The 19,969-nt window shown below is 49.9% G+C and overlaps 1 protein-coding gene across 1 annotated transcript in view; it reads left to right on the plus strand.

Moving 5' to 3' along the window:
* LOC147111518 (glypican-6-like) overlaps positions 1-19,969 on the plus strand; it is a 1,374,066-nt gene that overhangs the window by 390,377 nt on the left and 963,720 nt on the right. The window contains exon 2 of the mRNA XM_085998560.1: positions 2,553-2,711. Within this exon, the coding sequence (XP_085854686.1) occupies positions 2,553-2,711 (159 nt within the window). The remainder of the gene's footprint in view (positions 1-2,552; positions 2,712-19,969) is intronic.

Here is a 19,969-nt window from a genome sequence, read left to right on the forward strand (position 1 = left end):
AGGCCTGCAATACCGCAGCGTGACGTGCCGCAGCGTGTGACGCTGCGGCACGTAGCACCACGATATTCACTTGCAGCGCCCCGCTTCCCTCTTGGGGTGCAACCACTCAATTTCCGGCGCGGGGGCGTTAATTTTTCCGGGGCGCAAAGTTAGCGCCTCAATTGGGGCGCTACTCAATTTTTAGCCCATAGCCTTCAGGCTTGTTTTTTAACACTCTTAATCCTTTTAGAATTATTATTTACTGTAGCCCTGTTTGATTTACACCCTTGATTTCTCTGCCTTCCACTATTGCTTTTCCCCTTCCTGTCTTTTGCTTCTATCCTTGCTTCCCTTTCCTCTGTCTCCCTGCACAGGTTCCCAACCCCCTGCCATTTTAGTTTAAACCCGCCCCAACAGCACTAGCAAACACACCCCCTAGGACATTGGTCCCGCCCAGGTGCAAACCGTCCAGTTTGTACTGGTCCCACCTCCCCCAGAACCGGTTCCAATGTCCCAGGAATTTGAATCCCTCCCCCTTGCACCATTCCTTTAGCCACATTTTCAAGATATATGCACCACGACAACTGGTTGTCCTCCCACCCCCTCCGGAATGCCCTGCAGCTGCCCCGAGACATCCTTGACCCTTGCTCCAGGGAGGCAACATACCATCCTGGAGTCTCGTTTGCGGCCGCAGAAACGCCTATCTATTCCCCTTTCAATAGAATCCCCTATCACTATAGCTCTCCTACTCTTTTTCCTCCCGTCCTGTGCAGCAGAACCACCCATGGTGCCAGGAAGTTGGCTGCTGCTGCCTTCCCCCGATAAGCCATCTCCCTCAACAATATCCAGAGTGGTTTATCTGTTTGAGAGGGGGATGGCCACAGGGGCCCCCTGCACTACCTGCCTGCACCTTCTACTCTGCCTGGTGGTCACCCATTCCCTTCCTGCCTGTGCAGCCTTTACCTGCGGTGTGACCCACTCCCTAAACGTGCTATCCACGATGTCCTCAGCATCGCGAATGCTCCAGTATGTATCCATTCACAGCTTCCTTGCCGCAATGCGGTCTGTCAGTAGCTGCAACTTGATGCACTTCCCACACACATGGTCGTCAGGGACACAGGAGGATATAAGTATAAGCTGAGATAGGAGTAGATTTAGGTAAGAAAGCATTGTTTCAGTGCGAAGGTGGTCACTTTTAGACTAGCTTACCAATGAGCTTCTGTCTTCAAGGTCAAATTAGACAAGTACTTTGAAGAGAAACACATCATTGGTTGGACTGCAGGAAGGCAGACTAGATGGAACTAAAGTCTTTTCCAATCTTGAGGTTTTCCATGTTTCTATGAAGAATATTGCAGTTTTTCATTACACAAAATATTGTTAGCTTATCTCCTTTTATAGTTACTGCATTTTTGTATCTGAACAGGAGCTTCAGTAACAATAATAAGCAAGAATATTGATGTTGTACAATTACTGATAAGACAGCTACAGTGGAAGGGTTTTGCTTTTTTGTCTTAAGTTCTGTTTCATGTTTAATTAGATGGTTCTGTCCTTAGAAGGCTGCTGGCAGTGAAACGTAACTAAAGAATTGTAAATCTTTGCTGTATATCATTGTTGAGAACTGGTTCTGAAGTTGGGCTTGGGCTTAATCACTATAATTAGTGTGAAAAGTGCTTGCATGAGTAGGTGACTTAATTATTGTTTTATAAAACTACATTTTCATGAAAATATTTTACTGGTTCAGGAAATGTATATAGTTTTACTTTTGGTTAATTATTCTGAGTTTTCTCCCCTTGTCTCACACAATATGCACTGAGTGAGAGAGTGGCCAGGTGGCTGTTAACAATGGCAATCCATAACTGGTTAGTAGGAAGATCCTGTGATGCAGTGAAGTGACTCTTACTTTTCATTGTTTGTTTCTTTCCCATCTGGCTTCCAAGGCACAGCAGTTTGGAGTACCAACATTGTGCCACCAAGAAACTATGTTAAAGTATTGTTTGAACAAGAGAAGCATTTTTCAGTTTTCCAGTTGTCAGTGTAATGTTTGTTAGCTCATTTGAATCTTGGGTGTAGCTAAAGACTAAAAAGATGGAATATTTTAGAATACTGGCTTTCTCTTAGCAGGATGATCCTCTTTAGGATGGCTTCTCTGTAATAAGCTTCTTCACACTCTTTTAACAAACTGAGAAAAGGCTGAATGACAAAACAGAACTGACATTCACTCTCTTCTTTCAATCACCCAGGTCTGTTTTCAATTTGGAAAGACAGTACGCATTATGCGTTCATTATTGTTTAAATTTCGTCTGGAATAAAAATCCCTTTAACAGCAAAGTCTAAATCCTAGTGAAAATAGAAACAATTGAGACCTGTCAATGGTCTTTTAAAAAACAAAACAAATTCAACAAGACTTGGGGAGATAGATACAACACGGAACAAGTCCACTAGAACTGTGGTAATATCCCGACGACCTATGGAAGCAACTATTTCATTACTGTTCATACTGCCATATAAATTCTCATCGGAAGCCTGGTGTTCTTACTGCTAACCAACTAATTTTGTCTTCAATTTATTTGCAGGGGAGCACCTGCGAATATGTACACAAGGTTATACGTGCTGCACCTCAGAAATGGAGGACAAGCTGAGCCAGCAGAGCAAATTGGAGTTTGAGAACATGGTGGAAGAAACAAGTCACTTTCTGCGCACAACGTTTGTGTCCAGACACAAGAAGTTTGATGGTGAGTGCATTGGCTAATTTCGACAATTTCTCTTTCCATGGCCTTTAGTGTTTGAAGGCTGGTGCACGTTTTAGAGATTCTTGCTCTTTGGTGCAAGTATTGGATGGAATTTAGAAACGCATGAATCTAAGCTGCTATATTTCTTTGTTATCCAATAATATTACTTGATTCCAGACCACAAGGTTGTGCCGAGCTTAACTTTCTTTTTAAGGACTTTTTCTATCTCTCCTTTATGATGAGACTAGGCTTAGTGTCTGGAACAATGTACCTTACAAAGCCACTCTTTTCTATTGTGGAATTTTTTTTACTCTGCCTATTAAAAGGATATTAATAATTGTCAGTGAATTACCAGACATGAATCCAATTGAGAGGTTTAGACGATGTCATAAACTCCAAGGAAGAAACACAATCTCTCTGCTGAACTGGATTATTATCTGTAATTTACTGACAGATATTGGGATAGATCTTGACTTTGTGCGATCGTATAAAATGGGTGAAAGCGAGTCGGCAGCATGTTTTACATCTCTCCTGGTTTTTATTTCCATTGAAGTCAAGTTATGACTCAAGTGGTTGACTCAAGTTATACAGTAGCTGCGGGCTGCTCTTTGGCCAGGAAAAGCCGAGTACTGTGCAAGTGTACTTATGTGTTTCCACATATGTACAGAACTTTTCTCACCAGGATCTAAGTGTCAGTAAGATTTTAATTTAAAAGAGTTAAGTGTCTTTAAGCATGTTGGTAACTGTCTTCATTGCTGATGTAATGTAGCCGACAAGTGATGCAGCTGATATCTCTTTATTCTTTTCTGAAGAGCCTTGTTTTGTCTGCTTTGCTAAGGTGTTGAGAGCGGAGATAGATGTTTGTTATAAGTTCTGAGATGGAAAATGCACAATGTCTCCAATAGACAGCCCCTATCTGCACATCTAATTAATTGATGAACCCTGTACACCCACAAAGCAGTGTTTGAATGGAGAACAGTTAGTTCTTGTGTCTACTTGAATACCCAAACTGCTAATAGTTATGTTTAGCTCACCAGTTTCTAATCAATAACATTGTTTTTTCTGTGGCCAGGAAATTCACATAAAAGCTATTAAAAATCATAAACCTCTCTTCTCTCTTGACTATATCCAGGTGTTTTTCAAGCTTCCTTATTGTATTGATAATCTTACTGACACCAAAATGTAAAGGGAGGAATGGATCTTGTTGGTGTTTGATACATATTTGGGGTCTGCCTTAGCTATTCTCTCAGGTTCAACAGTATGCAAGGAACTGTGATTCCACCAGTAACTAATGGTAACTCACTGAAATTGCACTGATAACTAACGTTAAAGTGATAAACCTCAAATTCCCCTCATAACCAATAGTAATACAATAACTCTCTGATAGTCTATATGTAACTGGTAGTAATAGGTGTAATGCCCCGATATCCTACCTGTAACTAGTAGTGATCCTATAACCCAGTGATATACACCCTGTACTGCACAAGGTGCGGTCAGGCTCCCTAGTCAATGCCATTTTTAATAGGCCCGATCTCTCTCCCTATCTCTTTGGAATCTGGTTTGGACTCAGGTTCTATGTGAAGGTGACAATTCTGAACTGGGAGCCTCCATCAGAGCTTATCTGTACTTGGACTTCTCACAGACCGACCTGAACCAAACTGAGAGACTGCGCAAAGGGCAGTGGGCTCAGTGTTTGGTGCACATTGTCCTAAACTCAGCTCAGCACCAACATTTCTAAACAACTTCCTGGGCTCAGTCTCAATAAAAGGAAAGTTTTCATAGAAATATAGAAATTACAGCACAGGAGGAGGCCATTTGGCCCCCAGTGATGGTGTTTTCTCCTGTAACCCGATTCCCCCTCCACCACCAAATATCTTTTTATATTTCTCCTTTTCAAATATATATCCCATTCCCTTTGAAATGAAGTTTTAGTCTCTACCTTAGTAGCCATGTGGTGAAGATGATCTAATATCCCTCTGTTCAAGAACTTTCCAACTCCCTTCCCCCTTGTTTCTTCCAGTGAGAATCCTTGGTTTCCGTTCCCTAGTTCCCATTCGCCCACCAGTGGAAATGATCTTTCAGACTTTGCTCAAAGTAAGGTCTCTGGTTACCCCATTACTGGCTGCTCCTCTCTCAGTGCCGCTCTCACTCATCACTTTGCTACTGCTGCTCCTGGCTCTGTGGGAAATGCTGGTCCCCACGCCCACCCCCAACCAAATTCCCCCCCCCACACCTCGCTGGAGCCCCAATCCCCCGACTGTTAGTCCCCTTCTCTCCCACAACCTCCTTTCCCCTAATTCACCATGTGCTCCCAATCTCCATCTCCCCCGATTCCCCATTCTCCATCTTTCCTCTTGATCCCCATTCACTGATCTCCATCTCCCCCTGAGATCTCATTTCCCAGTCTCGATCTCTCCCCAAGCCCCCGTTCTCAGGGGGGATGAGGGCGGGACAGCTGGTTTCCGGGTTCCAGTCCCGCTTCCAGCTGCATCTGCTCTGCAGGCGGCTTACCAGTCAAGTAACAGGAAGTGGGTCTGATGAAGTCATTTGATGACACGTCATCAGCCGGTTTCCTTAAAGATGCCACATCCACATGGAGTTTGACAGTTGTTCTGTCAGTGTTTGACAGCATTGAGGTGCTGCAAACACTGACAATCACTGCACAAAGGTGAACGCTTGTACCCAGGCTTATGGAGGGAGTCACAGCACGAAGGGAGGTTCTCTTCCTTTCCAAGGGCGGAATGGACCTCCCCTGGACACCAACTTACCTTGCACCTCCACCCAACCCTTTCTATTTACTTTATCACTTCCCCATCTCACTAGCCACCCCTCACACTCACCCTCATCCTACTGCAAGCATACCAACTAAGAACACACAAGGGTAGGCACTTGAGAGGTTTAGCCAATGTCCATCTGAAGTTTCTGGTAATGTGTTGTCATACAGTGAAATCTCTTTTTCAAAAAGTGCCCCTTATGGGACAGATCTGAGTGCGCCTTGAGAAGTGTCTTACTGAGTTCCAGTGATTGTTCAGTCATAACTTCCCCCTGCTATAGTGATGAGTGTGCATGGAATGGCTTGGACATTAAAGGGATGCTTCATGGTGCTGGTGTGGGATGGTGTCAACCTGGCACATCATGTGGCAGCCAGGGTTTACAGCATCAAGTGAAGAAAATCTGGCCATGGTGCTGCCATTGCTGGCCTCCCGGGCAGCAATGTTGTCAGGGGCTGATGGCCTGTGTCCATTGCAGCATCAGCTGATGGCAGAGAAGGTTGGTGATGTTGGTGTGCCTGGTGATGTTGGTGTTGGGGCTGATCATGGAAGGATTCGGAGGACCAAGGTCTGATTATTTCATTGGCTCCGATGTTGCTGCAATACAAGGCAGTTGCAGGGGAGATGACAGAAGTGATCTGTCAATGGAGAGAGAGGTTCTCCCAATGAGGTGGCACTGGACATACAGTTGGATCTAAAAACTTGTAAGCTGAAGAAATCTCTATGTATTAAAATGCAGTAAGCAACATTTTCTGTGCTCTGAAACTCACCATCTGCAACATGGCATCCTTGACACCACTTCTGTAGCTGTCAGCTTTTCACAAACATCTGAGCAGACTCAGGACAGGCCAGGTTGAGCTGGCGTGTTCCCCGAACAGCGGGTAACCCGTGGGGGAGAAGGTAAAATTACAAATAAGCCTCAAAATACTCTTGGCTCTTAAGCCATTTAAGCAGCTGAGTTTTTAGATCCAACTGTATGTCCAGTTCTCCGCTGACAGACCCGACACCTGGGAGACTCGCATGGAGGCGGGTTGACAGCGCCTTTCCTACCCGCTGTCAATCTTTGCTATTTTGACAGTGGACCCGCCTCCAAACCTGCCCCCTCAGCGCTATTAAATTTGCAGCCAATCTCCCTCCCCGACCCCAGTCTCCATCTCCCTCCCTGACCCCAGTCTCCATCTCCCTCCCCGACCCCATTCCCCATCTCCCTCCCCGACCCCATTCCCCAGTCTCCATCTCGCTCCCCGACCCCATTCCCCATCTCCCTCCCCGACCCCATTCCCCAGTCTCCATCTCGCTCCCCGACCCCATTCCCCAGTCTCCATCCCCTCCCTCCCCGACCCCATTCCCCAGTCTCCATCTCACTCCCCGACCCCATTCCCCGGTCTCCATCTCGCTCCTCGACCCCATTCCCCAGTCTCCATCCCCTCCCTCCCTGACCCCATTCCCCAGTCTCCATCCCCCCCGACCCCATTCCCCAGTCTCCATCTCCCTCCCCGACCCCATTCCCCAGTCTCCATCTCCCTCCCCCCGACCCCAGTCTCCATCTCCCTCCTGACCCCATTCCCCAGTCTCCATCTCCCGACCCCCGACCCCATTCCCCAGTCTCCATCCCCTCCCCCGGACCCCATTCCCCAGTCTCCATCGCCTCCCCCCCGACCCCATTCCCCAGTCTCCATCTCCCTCCCGACCCCATTCCCCAGTCTCCATCCCCCCCGACCCCATTCCCCAGTCTCCATCTCCCTCCCCGACCCCATTCCCCAGTCTCCATCCCCTCCCCCGGACCCCATTCCCCAGTCTCCATCTCCCTCCCGACCCCATTCCCCAGTCTCCATCCCCTCCCCCGGACCCCATTCCCCAGTCTCCATCTCCCTCCCGACCCCATTCCCCAGTCTCCATCTCCCGACCCCCGACCCCATTCCCCAGTCTCCATCCCCTCCCTCCCTGATCCCATTCCCCAGTCTCCATCCCCTCCCCCGGACCCCATTCCCCAGTCTCCATCTCCCTCCCCCCGACCCCATTCCCCAGTCTCCATCCCCTCCCTCCCTGACCCCATTCCCCAGTCTCCATCCCCCCCGACCCCATTCCCCAGGCTCCATCTCCCTCCCCGACCCCATTCCCCAGTCTCCATCTCCCTCTCCCCAGTCTCCATCACCTCCCCCCGACCCCATTCCCCAGTCTCCTCCCCCCGACCCCATTCCCCAGTCTCCATCCCCCCGACTCCATTCCCCAGTCTCCATCCCCTCCCCATCCCCATTCCCCAGTCTCCATCTCCCTCCCCGACCCCATTCCCCAGTCTCCATCTCCCTCCCCCTTACCCCATTCCCCAGTCTCCATCCCCTCCCCGACCCCATTCCCCAGTCTCCATCTCCCTCCCCGACCCCATTCCCCAGTTTCCATCTCCCTCCCCCCTACCCCATTCCCCAGTCTCCATCGCCTCCCCCCGACCCCATTCCCCAGTCTCCATCCCCCCCGACCCCATTCCCCAGTCTCCATCCCCTCCCCGACCCCATTCCCCAGTCTCCATCCCCTCCCCAACCCCATTCCCCAGTCTCCATCTCCCTCCCCGACCCCATTCCCCAGTCTCCATCTCCCTCCCCGACCCCATTCCCCAGTCTCCATCTCCCTCCCCCCTACCCCATTCCCCAGTCTCCATCTCCCTCCCCGACCCCATTCCCCAGTCTCCATCCCCTCCCCAGTCTCCATCTCCCTCCCCGACCCCATTCCTCAGTCTCCATCCCCTCCCTCCGACCCCATTCCCCAGTCTGCATCCCCTCCCCGACCCCATTCCCCAGTCTCCATCCCCTCCCTCCGACCCCATTCCCCAGTCTGCATCCCCTCCCCGACCCCATTCCCCAGTCTCCATCTCCCTCCCTGACCCCATTCCCCAGTCTCCATCTCCCTCCCTGACCCCATTCCCCAGTCTCCATCTCCCCCCCGCCCCCATTCCCCAGTCTTCATCCCCTCCCCCCGACCCCATTCCCCAGTCTCCATCCCCTCCCCCCGACCTCATTCCCCAGTCACCATCCCCACCGACCCCATTCCCCAGTCTTCCCTCCATGAAATCGACCTCCCTCCTCAGGATCACCTCAACCCCTCGACCCGCAATATCCTCCCCAGATTCGCGATCTCCCTTCCCGACACTTGATCTCCCCCCGACCCGCAATATCCCCCCCAGATCCACGATCTCCCCCCCGACCCGCAATATCCCTCCCAGATCTGCGATCACCTTCCCCAACCCGCGATCTCCCGCCTGACCCACGATCTTCATCTCCCCGACCCACAATCTCCCCCATGCCCGACCCGCGATATCCCGCCCGACCCGCGATATCCCCACCGACCCGCAATATCACCCAGATCCACGATCATCCTCCCCAACCCGCGATCTCCCCCGACCCGCAATCTCCCACCAACCTCCGACCCACGATCTCCCACCAACCCCCGACCCACGATCTCCCACCAACCCCTGACCCACGATCTCCCCCCGACCCATGATCTCGATCTCCCCTGACCCGCGATCTTCCCCCGACCCGCAATCTCCCACCAACCCCCGACCCACGATCTCCCCCCCCCCGACCTGCTCCATCTCCACTTATCACGATGATAAAATTACTTCAAAATGGTGCTTCAATGGATTTCCTTGAGCTACAAAAAGTAGAAAAGAAAGCTTATTAAAATTCAATTTTCCGTTGAAAGCCTATTAAGTGTTAGAAATAGAGTACATGTTGATCAGGCTCATAGTGCGAAAATTAAATCACTGTGGGGCCGTAGCTCATGTTAAGCTCCTCATTTGTGAGTTGCCTGATTGTTGTTGCTTATAGAGATACTTATCAAATCACGTGACTAGTCACAATACGTGCTCTATATTCAAACAGCTTTCACTGATGGACCTTTACAGAAATTATGCAATTGAATATATTGCAGTGGGCATTCAGTTCACCATTGTGTATAAGAATAGTCACTCACAATCCTACCCTCCTAGCAGAAATCAAGTGCCTCTACACCATCCAGATGACAGAAGTTTTGAAAATGATAAAGTGGCATATGCAACAATATTTCTTTTCATGATACACTGAAAGATACTTATTATTGCTAGAGCTATATCCTTGTTTTTTCATCATTAGTGCACTAGAGCCTATTGAGACACTGGTATCTGCTTCAGTAACTGCCTCAGGATTCAGCCCAAGAAAGAAACCAACCGTGTATAGCAGTACAGTATCTATATATATAAAGCGGCTCTTCTGTCTGTCTGTCCGTTCTCTATACGTTTGAAAGTTACAGAGCGTACCGACGCGCGCGTCGCCTCAAAAGAAAGCTTACGATTCCGGACCGGTCATAGGCGTATTTACGTTTCGGCCGGACAAAAATCCCGCCCGCGGTATCCCAAAAACGTTCAGCGTTCCGCTCATTAGCATCTCATTAGCGACCGTGTGACGTCGAGTTCCACCAATCGGACGGCGGGTTCCTTCCTACAGTTGAGTGTCGAGTGACTCGACGATTGACCAATACTACGCTTCGGTGACCTGACCGGTCGACCAATCGGTGCGTGTGTGGGCGGGCCTTATCCTTCTGAACCGAGGTGAGTGGCCGCCATCTTGATTTTTCACAATTTTTTCCCCCACACTTTCTGTGTGTTAGGGAACTAAGGTAAATATTTTAATGATGTGTTAGGGAATTAAATAACAATTTAATAGGGGGGGGGGAGAGCCTCGGGAAATCGCGGGGGGGGGAAAGCCTCGGGAAATCGCGGGGGGGGGAAAGCCTCGGTAAATCGCGGGGGGTGGCGAGCCTCGGGAAATCGCGGGGGGCTCGCGCCACCCGCACTGACCGCGCATGCGCCGCCCGCCCGCCCACAGCGGCCGTCCATCAGCCGCGCGATACGCGGGGGACCTCAGCTCCGGACCTCAGGCGCTAGGCAGGGGGAGGGGCCAGAGAGAGGGACAGAGGGGAGTGGGGGAGCGGGGGAGGGGAGGGAGTGGGGGAGGGGAGGGAGTGGGGGAGGGGAGGGGAGGGGGTGAGGGAGGGTAGGTGTGGGGGTGGGGGAGGGAGACAGGGGAGGGGAGGGAGGGAGAGGAGGGGAGGGAGGGAGAGGGAGGGATAGGACAGGGAGAGGACATGACAGGGAGAGGGGGGACACACAGGGGCAGGGAGACCAAGCGCCCCAAAATTGCCCTCGCAACGCGGGGCTCCCCAGCTAGTATAGCATAAATGCTGTTCTCCATTACTGTTGCCCAACAAATGTTGCTGAGATATTACAAAACTCTTAGCAATAGAAAGTTGTCATCAAATGGTCTACAAATGGTTGTGGTAATGTGCAGCTTTATAAGACCAAATCAAGAGGTTTTGTGGTTGGGGTAAAAGTTAACAGAAAAAGAAATGGGAGTTCCCAGCCCACAAGTGTTGATTTGCTGCCAGTGATTCCTTGTAATGGCGGTTAGTGGCTTTGATGCTGTTTCAAACTTTCACAACTTTAATGGGATAAAATGTGATTTTATGGATGTTTTAACAGAAAGGCCCTAGAATTATGCCATGGAATACTAGTGTACTAACACTTAACAAGTTTGCCTCAAATGTCACTCTTCCTTGTTTTAATGGAAGCATTAACCTGTTTGAAGTTAATGGGTAAACATCTCAGCCAAAAGAGTTGAGCGCAGAATTCCAGATGAACAATTTAAGTGTTAGTACATTAGTGGCCTACAGCATAATTTCAGAGTCAAAAATGTAAATTTATTGTGTTAGAGAAATCCTAGAACAAACCAGCTTTCGTCATTCAGAAGTTGGCAGACTGTATGATGCAAAATGACATTTAAACTCGCCTTCAATTAATTTTACATTTTACCATTCTAACAGCCATATCTTGTATTGGGATGCACCCATTCCCCCAGTCTGTACGCTCATTAGCACTTGCAAATCACAGAGTGGCCAACAGTGAATCCAATTCTGTCACTTTAGCATCAAGACAGACAATATAAGCACGGTGGCATAGTGGTTAGCACTGTTGCCTCACAGCGCCAGGGACCCGGGTTCGAATCCGGCCTCGGGTGACTGTCTGTGTGGAGTTTGCACATTCTCCCCGTGTTTGCGTGGGTTTTCTCCGGGTGCTCCGGTTTCCTCCCACAGTCCAAAGATGTGCGGGTTAGGTTGATTGGCTATGATAAATTGACGCTTAGTGTTAGGGGGATTAAATACGTGGGGTTACAGGGATAGGGTGGGATATGTGTTGGTGTAGGGGCTACGGGGATCGGGTGGGATATGTGTCGGTGCAGGCTCGATGGGCCGAAATGGCCTCTATCTGCACTGTGGGGTTTCTGTGAATCTGTGAATCTGTGAAAAAAAGCCACTGGGGTGAAATCTAGTCCTGTACTAATACAGGAACTTAATGGTTACAAGAAAAAGAAACTGCTTATTCACAGAGCTGCACATTACTTCAATAGTATTGCATACTGGCCACCTCAGTGACACTATTTCCAGACACTTGATATTAAAAGTTGGAATTTGAAGCAAAGTCTGCATGTCTTTGTGCTTGGCAGCAGAGATAATGCTGACTACATGTTGGTAGATTTTGCTTTAAGCAGTATTATCTTGCCTTGCGTCTATTGGCTGTACACCCATCCAACTGCCCTTGTAGCCTAGTGAGAGAGGTACATTTCTTGGTCTCCAGAAGTCCTGGGGCGATTTCCCCACTTGGCTAAAGAAATATGCTGCTAATGTCCATTGTAGTTTCCAAAATGCTGGAAAATGCACCAAATAGAGTAGGGCAGCATTTCACCACTGTAAATATTAATTAAATAGCAATATGCTATATTGCCCAGTATTGCCTGTCTTTCCTAAGTATATACCTAGGGGGCAGTGCGTCAGTGAATGAGTAGGGAAGAAGAAAGAAGAGGAGTAGGTATTAGCCTTGAGCTTGGTGAAGCCTCAGACTTTACTCTTCCCTATTCACTCTGTGGTCTCTGACGCAATGATTTCCAGCATGGTATCTTCAAACCCACTAAATGGCTTTAGATTGCTGGGCCCTGCTCCCATCCATATCTGCTCCCTTCTTTTATGCTCTGCTTTTTTTCTGCAAGCTTAGAAGTAGTACTGAGATACTGCTTCAGGAAACCTTGCTGTAGGCACATACTATTGTTCCATTTGCACACTTGGAGCTCTCAGCAAGTCTCGCCATACTTTTTGCCATCAAAAACATACTCCACTCTAAGTGGTTGCTGCATGCTTTTAAATGCCTGCAGCAGTGCTGAATATTCTTCCCCTTAAGCACTCTCAAACACTGGTAGATTGTACACTGGGAGCTCACACGAATGAATAGTGAGGCCTGATGTGGGTGTTGTGGTGAGCTGTGCATGGCTCTGGCGGGGGCGGTGCATGGCTCTGGCGGGGGCGGTGCCTGGCTCTGGCGGGGGCGGTGCCTGGCTCTGGCGGGGGCGGTGCCTGGCTCTGGCGGGGGCGGTGCCTGGCTCTGGCGGGGGCGGTGCATGGCTCTGGCGGGGGCGGTGCCTGGCTCTGGCGGGGGCGGTGCCTGGCTCTGGCGGGGGCGGTGCCTGGCTCTGGCGGGGGCGGTGCCTGGCTCTGGCGGGGGCGGTGCCTGGCTCTGGCGGGGGCGGTGCCTGGCTCTGGCGGGGGCGGTGCATGGCTCTGGCGGGGGCGGTGCCTGGCTCTGGCGGGGGCGGTGCATGGCTCTGGCGGGGGCGGTGCCTGGCTCTGGCGGGGGCGGTGCATGGCTCTGGCGGGGGCGGTGCCTGGCTCTGGCGGGGGCGGTGCATGGCTCTGGCGGGGGCGGTGCATGGCTCTGGCGGGGGCGGTGCATGGCTCTGGCGGGGGCGGTGCATGGCTCTGGCGGGGGCGGTGCCTGGCTCTGGCGGGGGCAGTGTCTGCACTACAACATTCTCACAGCCTCCATGCCAAATCAGAAAAGCTTCCTTGTTGCATTATCTGCTATGAGGAAGCAGGTAATGGGATAGGTAAATGTCAATGAAAGACAGTTGCCCCTCTGATTTTTTTTTAAAAGACAGATATGTCTGAAACCAAAGTGTGCAAAATGTGATAGATTTTTATACTGGGAACATTAAGATGAACTTTGGGCCAATTCAGGTATGGAATTGAGTATAATATTCATCGACAGTACTCATTTCTCCTGAATCTTTGGAATATATTCCCCTTGGTTTTTTTTAAATCACTTGACATGTGATTATTGCTATGTTTTGGAAGTAATGTAACGTGTAATCTTTTCTCGCTGTGTCTATTTACAGGGCTTTTTGAGTTTGTTTTGTTTTGTTTTATAAAGCAATGTGCCAGTGGCTATTGATTGAAGGGTGACTGCATAGGGAAATTGAATGGATCAAAATCCGTGATAACACGAAGCAATTGGAGTTAGATTCGCAGTACAGAGTTACCCCAACTTTTCCCAGCTTATTGCAGTGTAGTGTCCTCTGTGGTGCCGGTGTAATATTTCTGTTTCCTATACTTCATGGGATTTTTAGTATGATTGCCTATTTTGCACTAGATCCATTAGCACTTATATGCTGTGGACTTGTGTCCACTGGGAGCATGATTGAGGCTTCACTTGATATCGTCAGCCATCAGGAGGGATTTGAATTTGTCTCTGTGTGATGGATGTCGGCCCATGATCCAGAGGTGAAAGGGTACATGTAGAAATAGTCACCTCTGTTGTGTCCGTGTATAATAAGACACAGACTGCAGGAGAACGGTACAACAGGTGTTTACTCAATGTGGCTCACACTGGAACTGGTCTGTACAGATTACTACTCAGTGCTATATACAGGTGTGGTCACTGCCGGTACTGCAGTATACATGAGCTGTAAAAGATAGTTCCCCCCTTAAAGGTATATACATTACAATTCCTCCCCTTTTAGATTAACAGTACCATAACACTCATTTAACAATTAAATATCAAACTAATTACAATTAACACTTTTAACATGCAACATTAGCTGAAAATAGTCTATTTATATATTCAGTCTTTGGGGAGGCTTCCTGATCCTTTCTGGATAGCGCCTTTCCCGAGTGTCTTGCTCTTGCTGCGGAGGCGATTCTGGCCCCCTGTCGTCGGTTGGTTCATCAGCTTCCGATGCGACTGTTTCTGGGGTAGATGCGACCTGTACGTCGGGTTCATCACCAGGTACGTATGGGCGAGGCATGGGGTTGACTTGTTCCTGTGACTCTAGGATCTGGTCAGCATGGCATCTCACAATGCTCTCCCCAACGTCCACTGTGTACATTAGTGGGCCCTGCCGTGTGCATATCGTTCCTGGCTGCCATTTTTCTGTTCGGTGGTCGCGGGCCAAGACTGGTTGCCCTACATTGAAGCTCCTTGTTGGCTTCTCATGGATGTGCTGGAATTGCTTACTCTCAACATCTCTTCGTACGTTTGGTCTGAGCAAATCCAGACGAGATCTTAACCTTCGGTTAAAGAACATCATGGCTGGGGCCTGGTTGGTGACTGCATGTGTCGCATTCCGGTAGGCGAACAGGAAATTGTCCACCTTGTGCTGCAGCGGAATGTTGTCATTGTACATAGCCTTTATTGCCTTCTTAAAGGTTTGTACGAACCTCTCAGCCAATCCATTTGTGGCTGGATGATACGGGGCGGATGTGTAATGCCTTACCCCATTCTTTTTCAAGAACCTCCGGAACTCTTCAAACACAAACTGTGGTCCGTTGTTGGAGCAAATCTGTTCTGGCAAGCCATTCCTGGCAAAAATGGTCCGTAGGACTGCAATAGTTTTCTCCGTGGTGGTGGAGGACATTTTGATGACCTCAGGCCATTTCGAGTGCGCATCCACAGCTATTAAAAACATTGAGTCCATGAATGGACCAGCAAAATCAATATGCACCCGTTGCCATGGAGATGAGGGCCACTCCCATGGGTGTAGAGGGGCCTGTGGTGGTGCATTTTGGACTTTCTGGCATCCTGAGCAGCTCTTGGTCAGGTCCTCGATTTGTTTATTGATTCCCGGCCACCACACATAAGCCCTGGCTAGGCTTTTCATTTTTACCCCTCCCAGATGACCCTCATGAAGCTCATTGAGCACTCTATCCCTTAACTTGGGTGGGATTACCACTCGGGATCCACACATCAAGGTCCCCCGGCACACTGACAGCTGTTCTCTCCTTGTCGAGAATGCTGGCAACAGTGAGTCGCCATGTGCTGGCCATCCCTTCACCGTCAAATCATATACCCGAGACAGTGTCGGGTCATTTCGGGTTTCCTTTTCGATACAAGCGTTAGTTACCGGTAGGTATTCAACTATAGTCGAATGGAATATTTCGACAGGATCCACTGCTGGTGTTTCCTCCGCAGTAGGCAATGGCAGGCGTGATAGCCCATCAGCATTTCCATGCTGTTTCGTGCCCTTATATTCAATCTCACAGTGGTGCGCCCCTAGAAAAAGTGACCATCTTTGTAGTCGTTACGCAGTCATCACCGGAACGCCCTTCTTCGGATTAAAAATGGAGACAAGAGGCTGGTGATCAGTCAGCAAGGTGAATTTCTGCCCGTGCAGATAGTGATTGAACTTTTTCACTCCCCACACTAGGCTGAGGGCCTCCCTGTCAATCTGGGCATAGCTACACTCGGCTGAGGTTAGTGATCGTGACGCAAAGGCTATTGGCCTCTCTGAGCTGTCTGAGAATTTGTGCGACAGCACCGCTCCAATGCCGTAGGGTGACGCATCACACGCCAACCAAATTGGTAATGCTGGGTTGTAATGGGCCAATACCTCTTTCGATGTGATTAGTGTCACATCTGGAAAGCTCATCTACATTCGTCACTCCACTTCCATGGCACCCCAGTTTGCAGTAGGGTGTTCAGTGGGTGTAGTATTGTAGACAAATTTGGCAAGAACTTATGGTAGTAGTTTACCAGCCCGAGGAACAACCTCAGTTGTGACACATTTTCCGGTGCTGGAGCCTTGACGACTGCCTCAGTCTTCTCTGGGGACTTATGTAACCCCTCTTTATCGATAACGTGGCCACAATACGAGATCTGTTTTCTAATAAACTTGCATTTGGGGCGGTTAGCTCGGAGCCCATATTCCTGCAATCTAGTGAGCACCTGCTCCAGGTTGGCAAGGTGATCACTGTCATTTTCGCCCGTGACCAGGATGTCGTCCAAATAACACTGGGTCCCTGGGATCCCTTGTAGGACTTGTTCCATTGCCCTCTGCCAAATAGCCGGAGCTGATGCTACCCCGAATACCAGCCGGTTGTATTGGTAGAGACCTTTATGGGTGTTGATTGTGAGGTATTTTTTTGATGCTTCTTCTACCTCCATTTGCTGATACGCCTGGGCCAGATCAATCTTAGTGAAGCGTTTCCCTCCAGATAGCGAGACGAAAATATCTTCAATCCGCGGAAGTGGATATTGTACGGTGTGAAGGACCGGGTTCACTGTTACCTTAAAGTCCCCACAGATGCGAACCTTCCTTGGTTCCCCAGGCGTGCTGCTCAACGACTTTTTCATCACAGGGACGATGGGTGTAGCCCACTCGCTCCAGTCTACCTTGGACAGTACACCTGAACGTTCCAGACTCTCCATCGTCGCTGTCATGCCTTTTAGTGTTCCGAGTCCTTGCTGGAACACTTCTTTCGCATCAGTTAGGATCTTTGACAGTCGCCCAGGTGTGACGTCGTCATCCTTTTTGTCAGCCACAGTCAGTGCCTGTATGGAATGCCAATCCAGTTGTATTTTCCGGATCCATTCACGTCCCAGTAATGGTGGTCCTCCATCTTGCAATACATACAGGTCTAGTTTTGGTGTTTCCTTACCGTTATATATAACGGTCACCCTTATTTTTCCTTTGGGGTAGACTTTTTGCCCCGTGTACATCTTCAAAATAATTTTTGTGTCTCTCAAGGGTATGTGTGAGAATAGCCGCTCGTAGTCCTGTCGGTTTATGACCGTTAGGGCTGATCCTGTGTCCAATTCCATCTTTACCTGGAATCCTGCTATCTTGAGAGTGACCCAAATGGTTCGGTGATCCTCCGTTGTAATCACATTATGTAGTTTCAGACAACTCAGTTCCCTGCTTTCGGAGTCGTTATCACTCTTTTGTTCGTCTGAACTATTCTCCGTCATCTTATGTACCTTCTTGTACTTTCCTTTGGTAGGTTTCCTATTGCTGGTTTTCTTTCCCGACCTGCAGACTCGTGCTATGTGTCCTACTTTTCCACACTGCCTGCACACTTTGTCTTTGAACCAGCAATCATTCTGGTCGTGTGTTGTTCTGCCGCAGCGATAGCACTTCTCTGTTCCATATGACATTTTGTTTGTGCCATATTCTTGCGGTCTCTGTTGTATCTCTGCAGCGCCCCGTGCTGCATCTTCATATGATACCGCAATGCTGAAAGCCTTTTCCAGCGTAAGGTCCTTTTCAGATAAAAGCCGTTTCTGGGTTCCTTCACTTTGAAGCCCACACACAAACTTGTCCCTTAATGTATCTGCCAGTCCCGCTCCAAACTGGCAGTGTTTCGATAGTTTGCGCAGTTCTGTTAAATAATCAGCATTGCTTTCATCCTTATGCTGGTTCCGTTTGTGAAACTTGAATCTTTCTGCTACCAGCAGCGGTGTGGGGTTTAAATGTTCCTGTAGTATCGTTACTATGTCTTCAAAACTCTTTTCCATTGGCTTCGTTGGGGTTACTAGATTTCGTAATAAATTTAATGGGTGCAAAGACGTATGGTTTAACAATACCGACGCTTTCTTGTCATCTGACACCTCATTTGCCTTGCAGTATACCTCTATTCGTTTGACATATGTAGTCCAATCTTCGACTTCATTGTCAAATGCGGTGATACTGCCACTCTTCGGCATTTTGGGTGTGGTTTAAAATGGCATCTCCCGTGCTTTCCTTCCTCCCCCGCTGCTGCCAACGCCGCTCCCGGCGGTTCTCGTGGCAATTGCGGCACCCTGTAGGTTTTGCGCGCTTCTCCTGCGCTGCTGCCAACGCCGCTCTCGGCGGTCCTCGTGGCAGTGGCGGCGCCTCGCGGGTTTCTGCGCGTCTCTCTCTCCCTCTCTTCGACGCTGCTCGGCCCCTGAACACCGGCTGCGCCCTGTGCGCTCTGCCCCCTCTCTCTCCCCCGTCGACACTGCTCGGCCCTTTGTTGTGCCACTCGGTCGGGCTCTAGCCCGCCGCTGTCCAGGAAGGGTCTGCGCACTGCCTGTTGCCAGCCCATTTCACTGGACCACCTCGACTGGAAAGCCAAGCTTGGCTCTCGACAGCCTCCCCCGCAATTCTCGAGTCTCTGCTGGATGACTGGGCGGTTGCCCGTGGTCAACGCCCGAGTCTCTGGCCTTGACCTCCAATCCACTGATCTCCAGGAACGAATCCCCGGGAGGTGATGCAGAGTTGCAGGTAGGTTCGAACTTGTCTTGTTGCCAATGTTGTGTCCGTGTATAATAAGACACAGACTGCAGGAGAACGGTACAACAGGTGTTTACTCAACGTGGCTCACACTGGAACTGGTCTGTACAGATTACTACTCAGTGCTCTATACAGGTGTTGTCACTGCCGGTACTGCAGTATACATGAGCTGTAAAAGATAGTTCCCCCCTTAAAGGTATATACATTACAACCTCTAATTCATTTGTACCCACACTGCCCAGTCCTATCTGTGTATATGATATGAAGAGTTTTTGCGGGACTCCCGAAGATCAGTTTTTGCATCGATAACACTTTCAGGGCTAAGTGAAACATTTAGGCCCCGATTTTCGGCCAGCTGTCGGGCGGCTTTTCATGCGGCCGTGGTCCGAAAATCGCGGAAAAAGCGGGTCGGGACCCCCCCCCCGAATGATTCCCTGCCCCGTCCGACTTTCGGACTGCCGTTTCCACGCGCCCTGCTTCAGTCCCGCCCGCCGCTGGCGGGACTGCTCGTCGGCACACTAATCACCAATGATCACCTTGTTAAGGACGATTTTCCGGGGCCGTTGCGACTTTGGGGCTTTCCCCACATGAAACACGCCTGCGGGGAACCCCACCGATGAGAGCTGGCGTGAAAACAGCTGGCTTGCTTGCTTGCAGCAGCAGGTCGCTGAGGGCTGAAGAGATTTAAAGAGGCAGCATTTGCAGGCTGCAGGACCTTGTTGATCAAGGCTTGGGGGAACTATTTGAAGCCTTAGGAGCAGCTGCAGAAAGTTGCAGCCTCACACATTTCTCCAGTGTGAGCTCCTGGGAAGTCCCTCTCACCACCCTAACTCAGGACCTCCTCAACCGAGGCATCTGCTAGAAGCCTTTGGCACCTACCTTTCCTGGCATTAGAGGATCTCCAACAGCAGAGGTGACAGCAGCAGAGCCAGGAACAGCAGGATGATTACCAGGAGCACCAGGCTACTGCTCACTCACCTGAAGCTGCACAAGCCAGAAGGGGCCAGCGCTTGAAAGTGGCTTGAGAGCACCTTGCTGCGCTTTAGGGGGCCAGTGGGACCCGTTTCTGCACTGGCAGTCCTACTCAGAAGGACTTCCATGAAGATCT

This window comes from Somniosus microcephalus, chromosome 10 (genome assembly GCF_052327205.1).
Source record: "Somniosus microcephalus isolate GS21.2 chromosome 10, FLI_Smic_1.0, whole genome shotgun sequence".
NCBI lineage: Eukaryota > Metazoa > Chordata > Chondrichthyes > Squaliformes > Somniosidae > Somniosus > Somniosus microcephalus.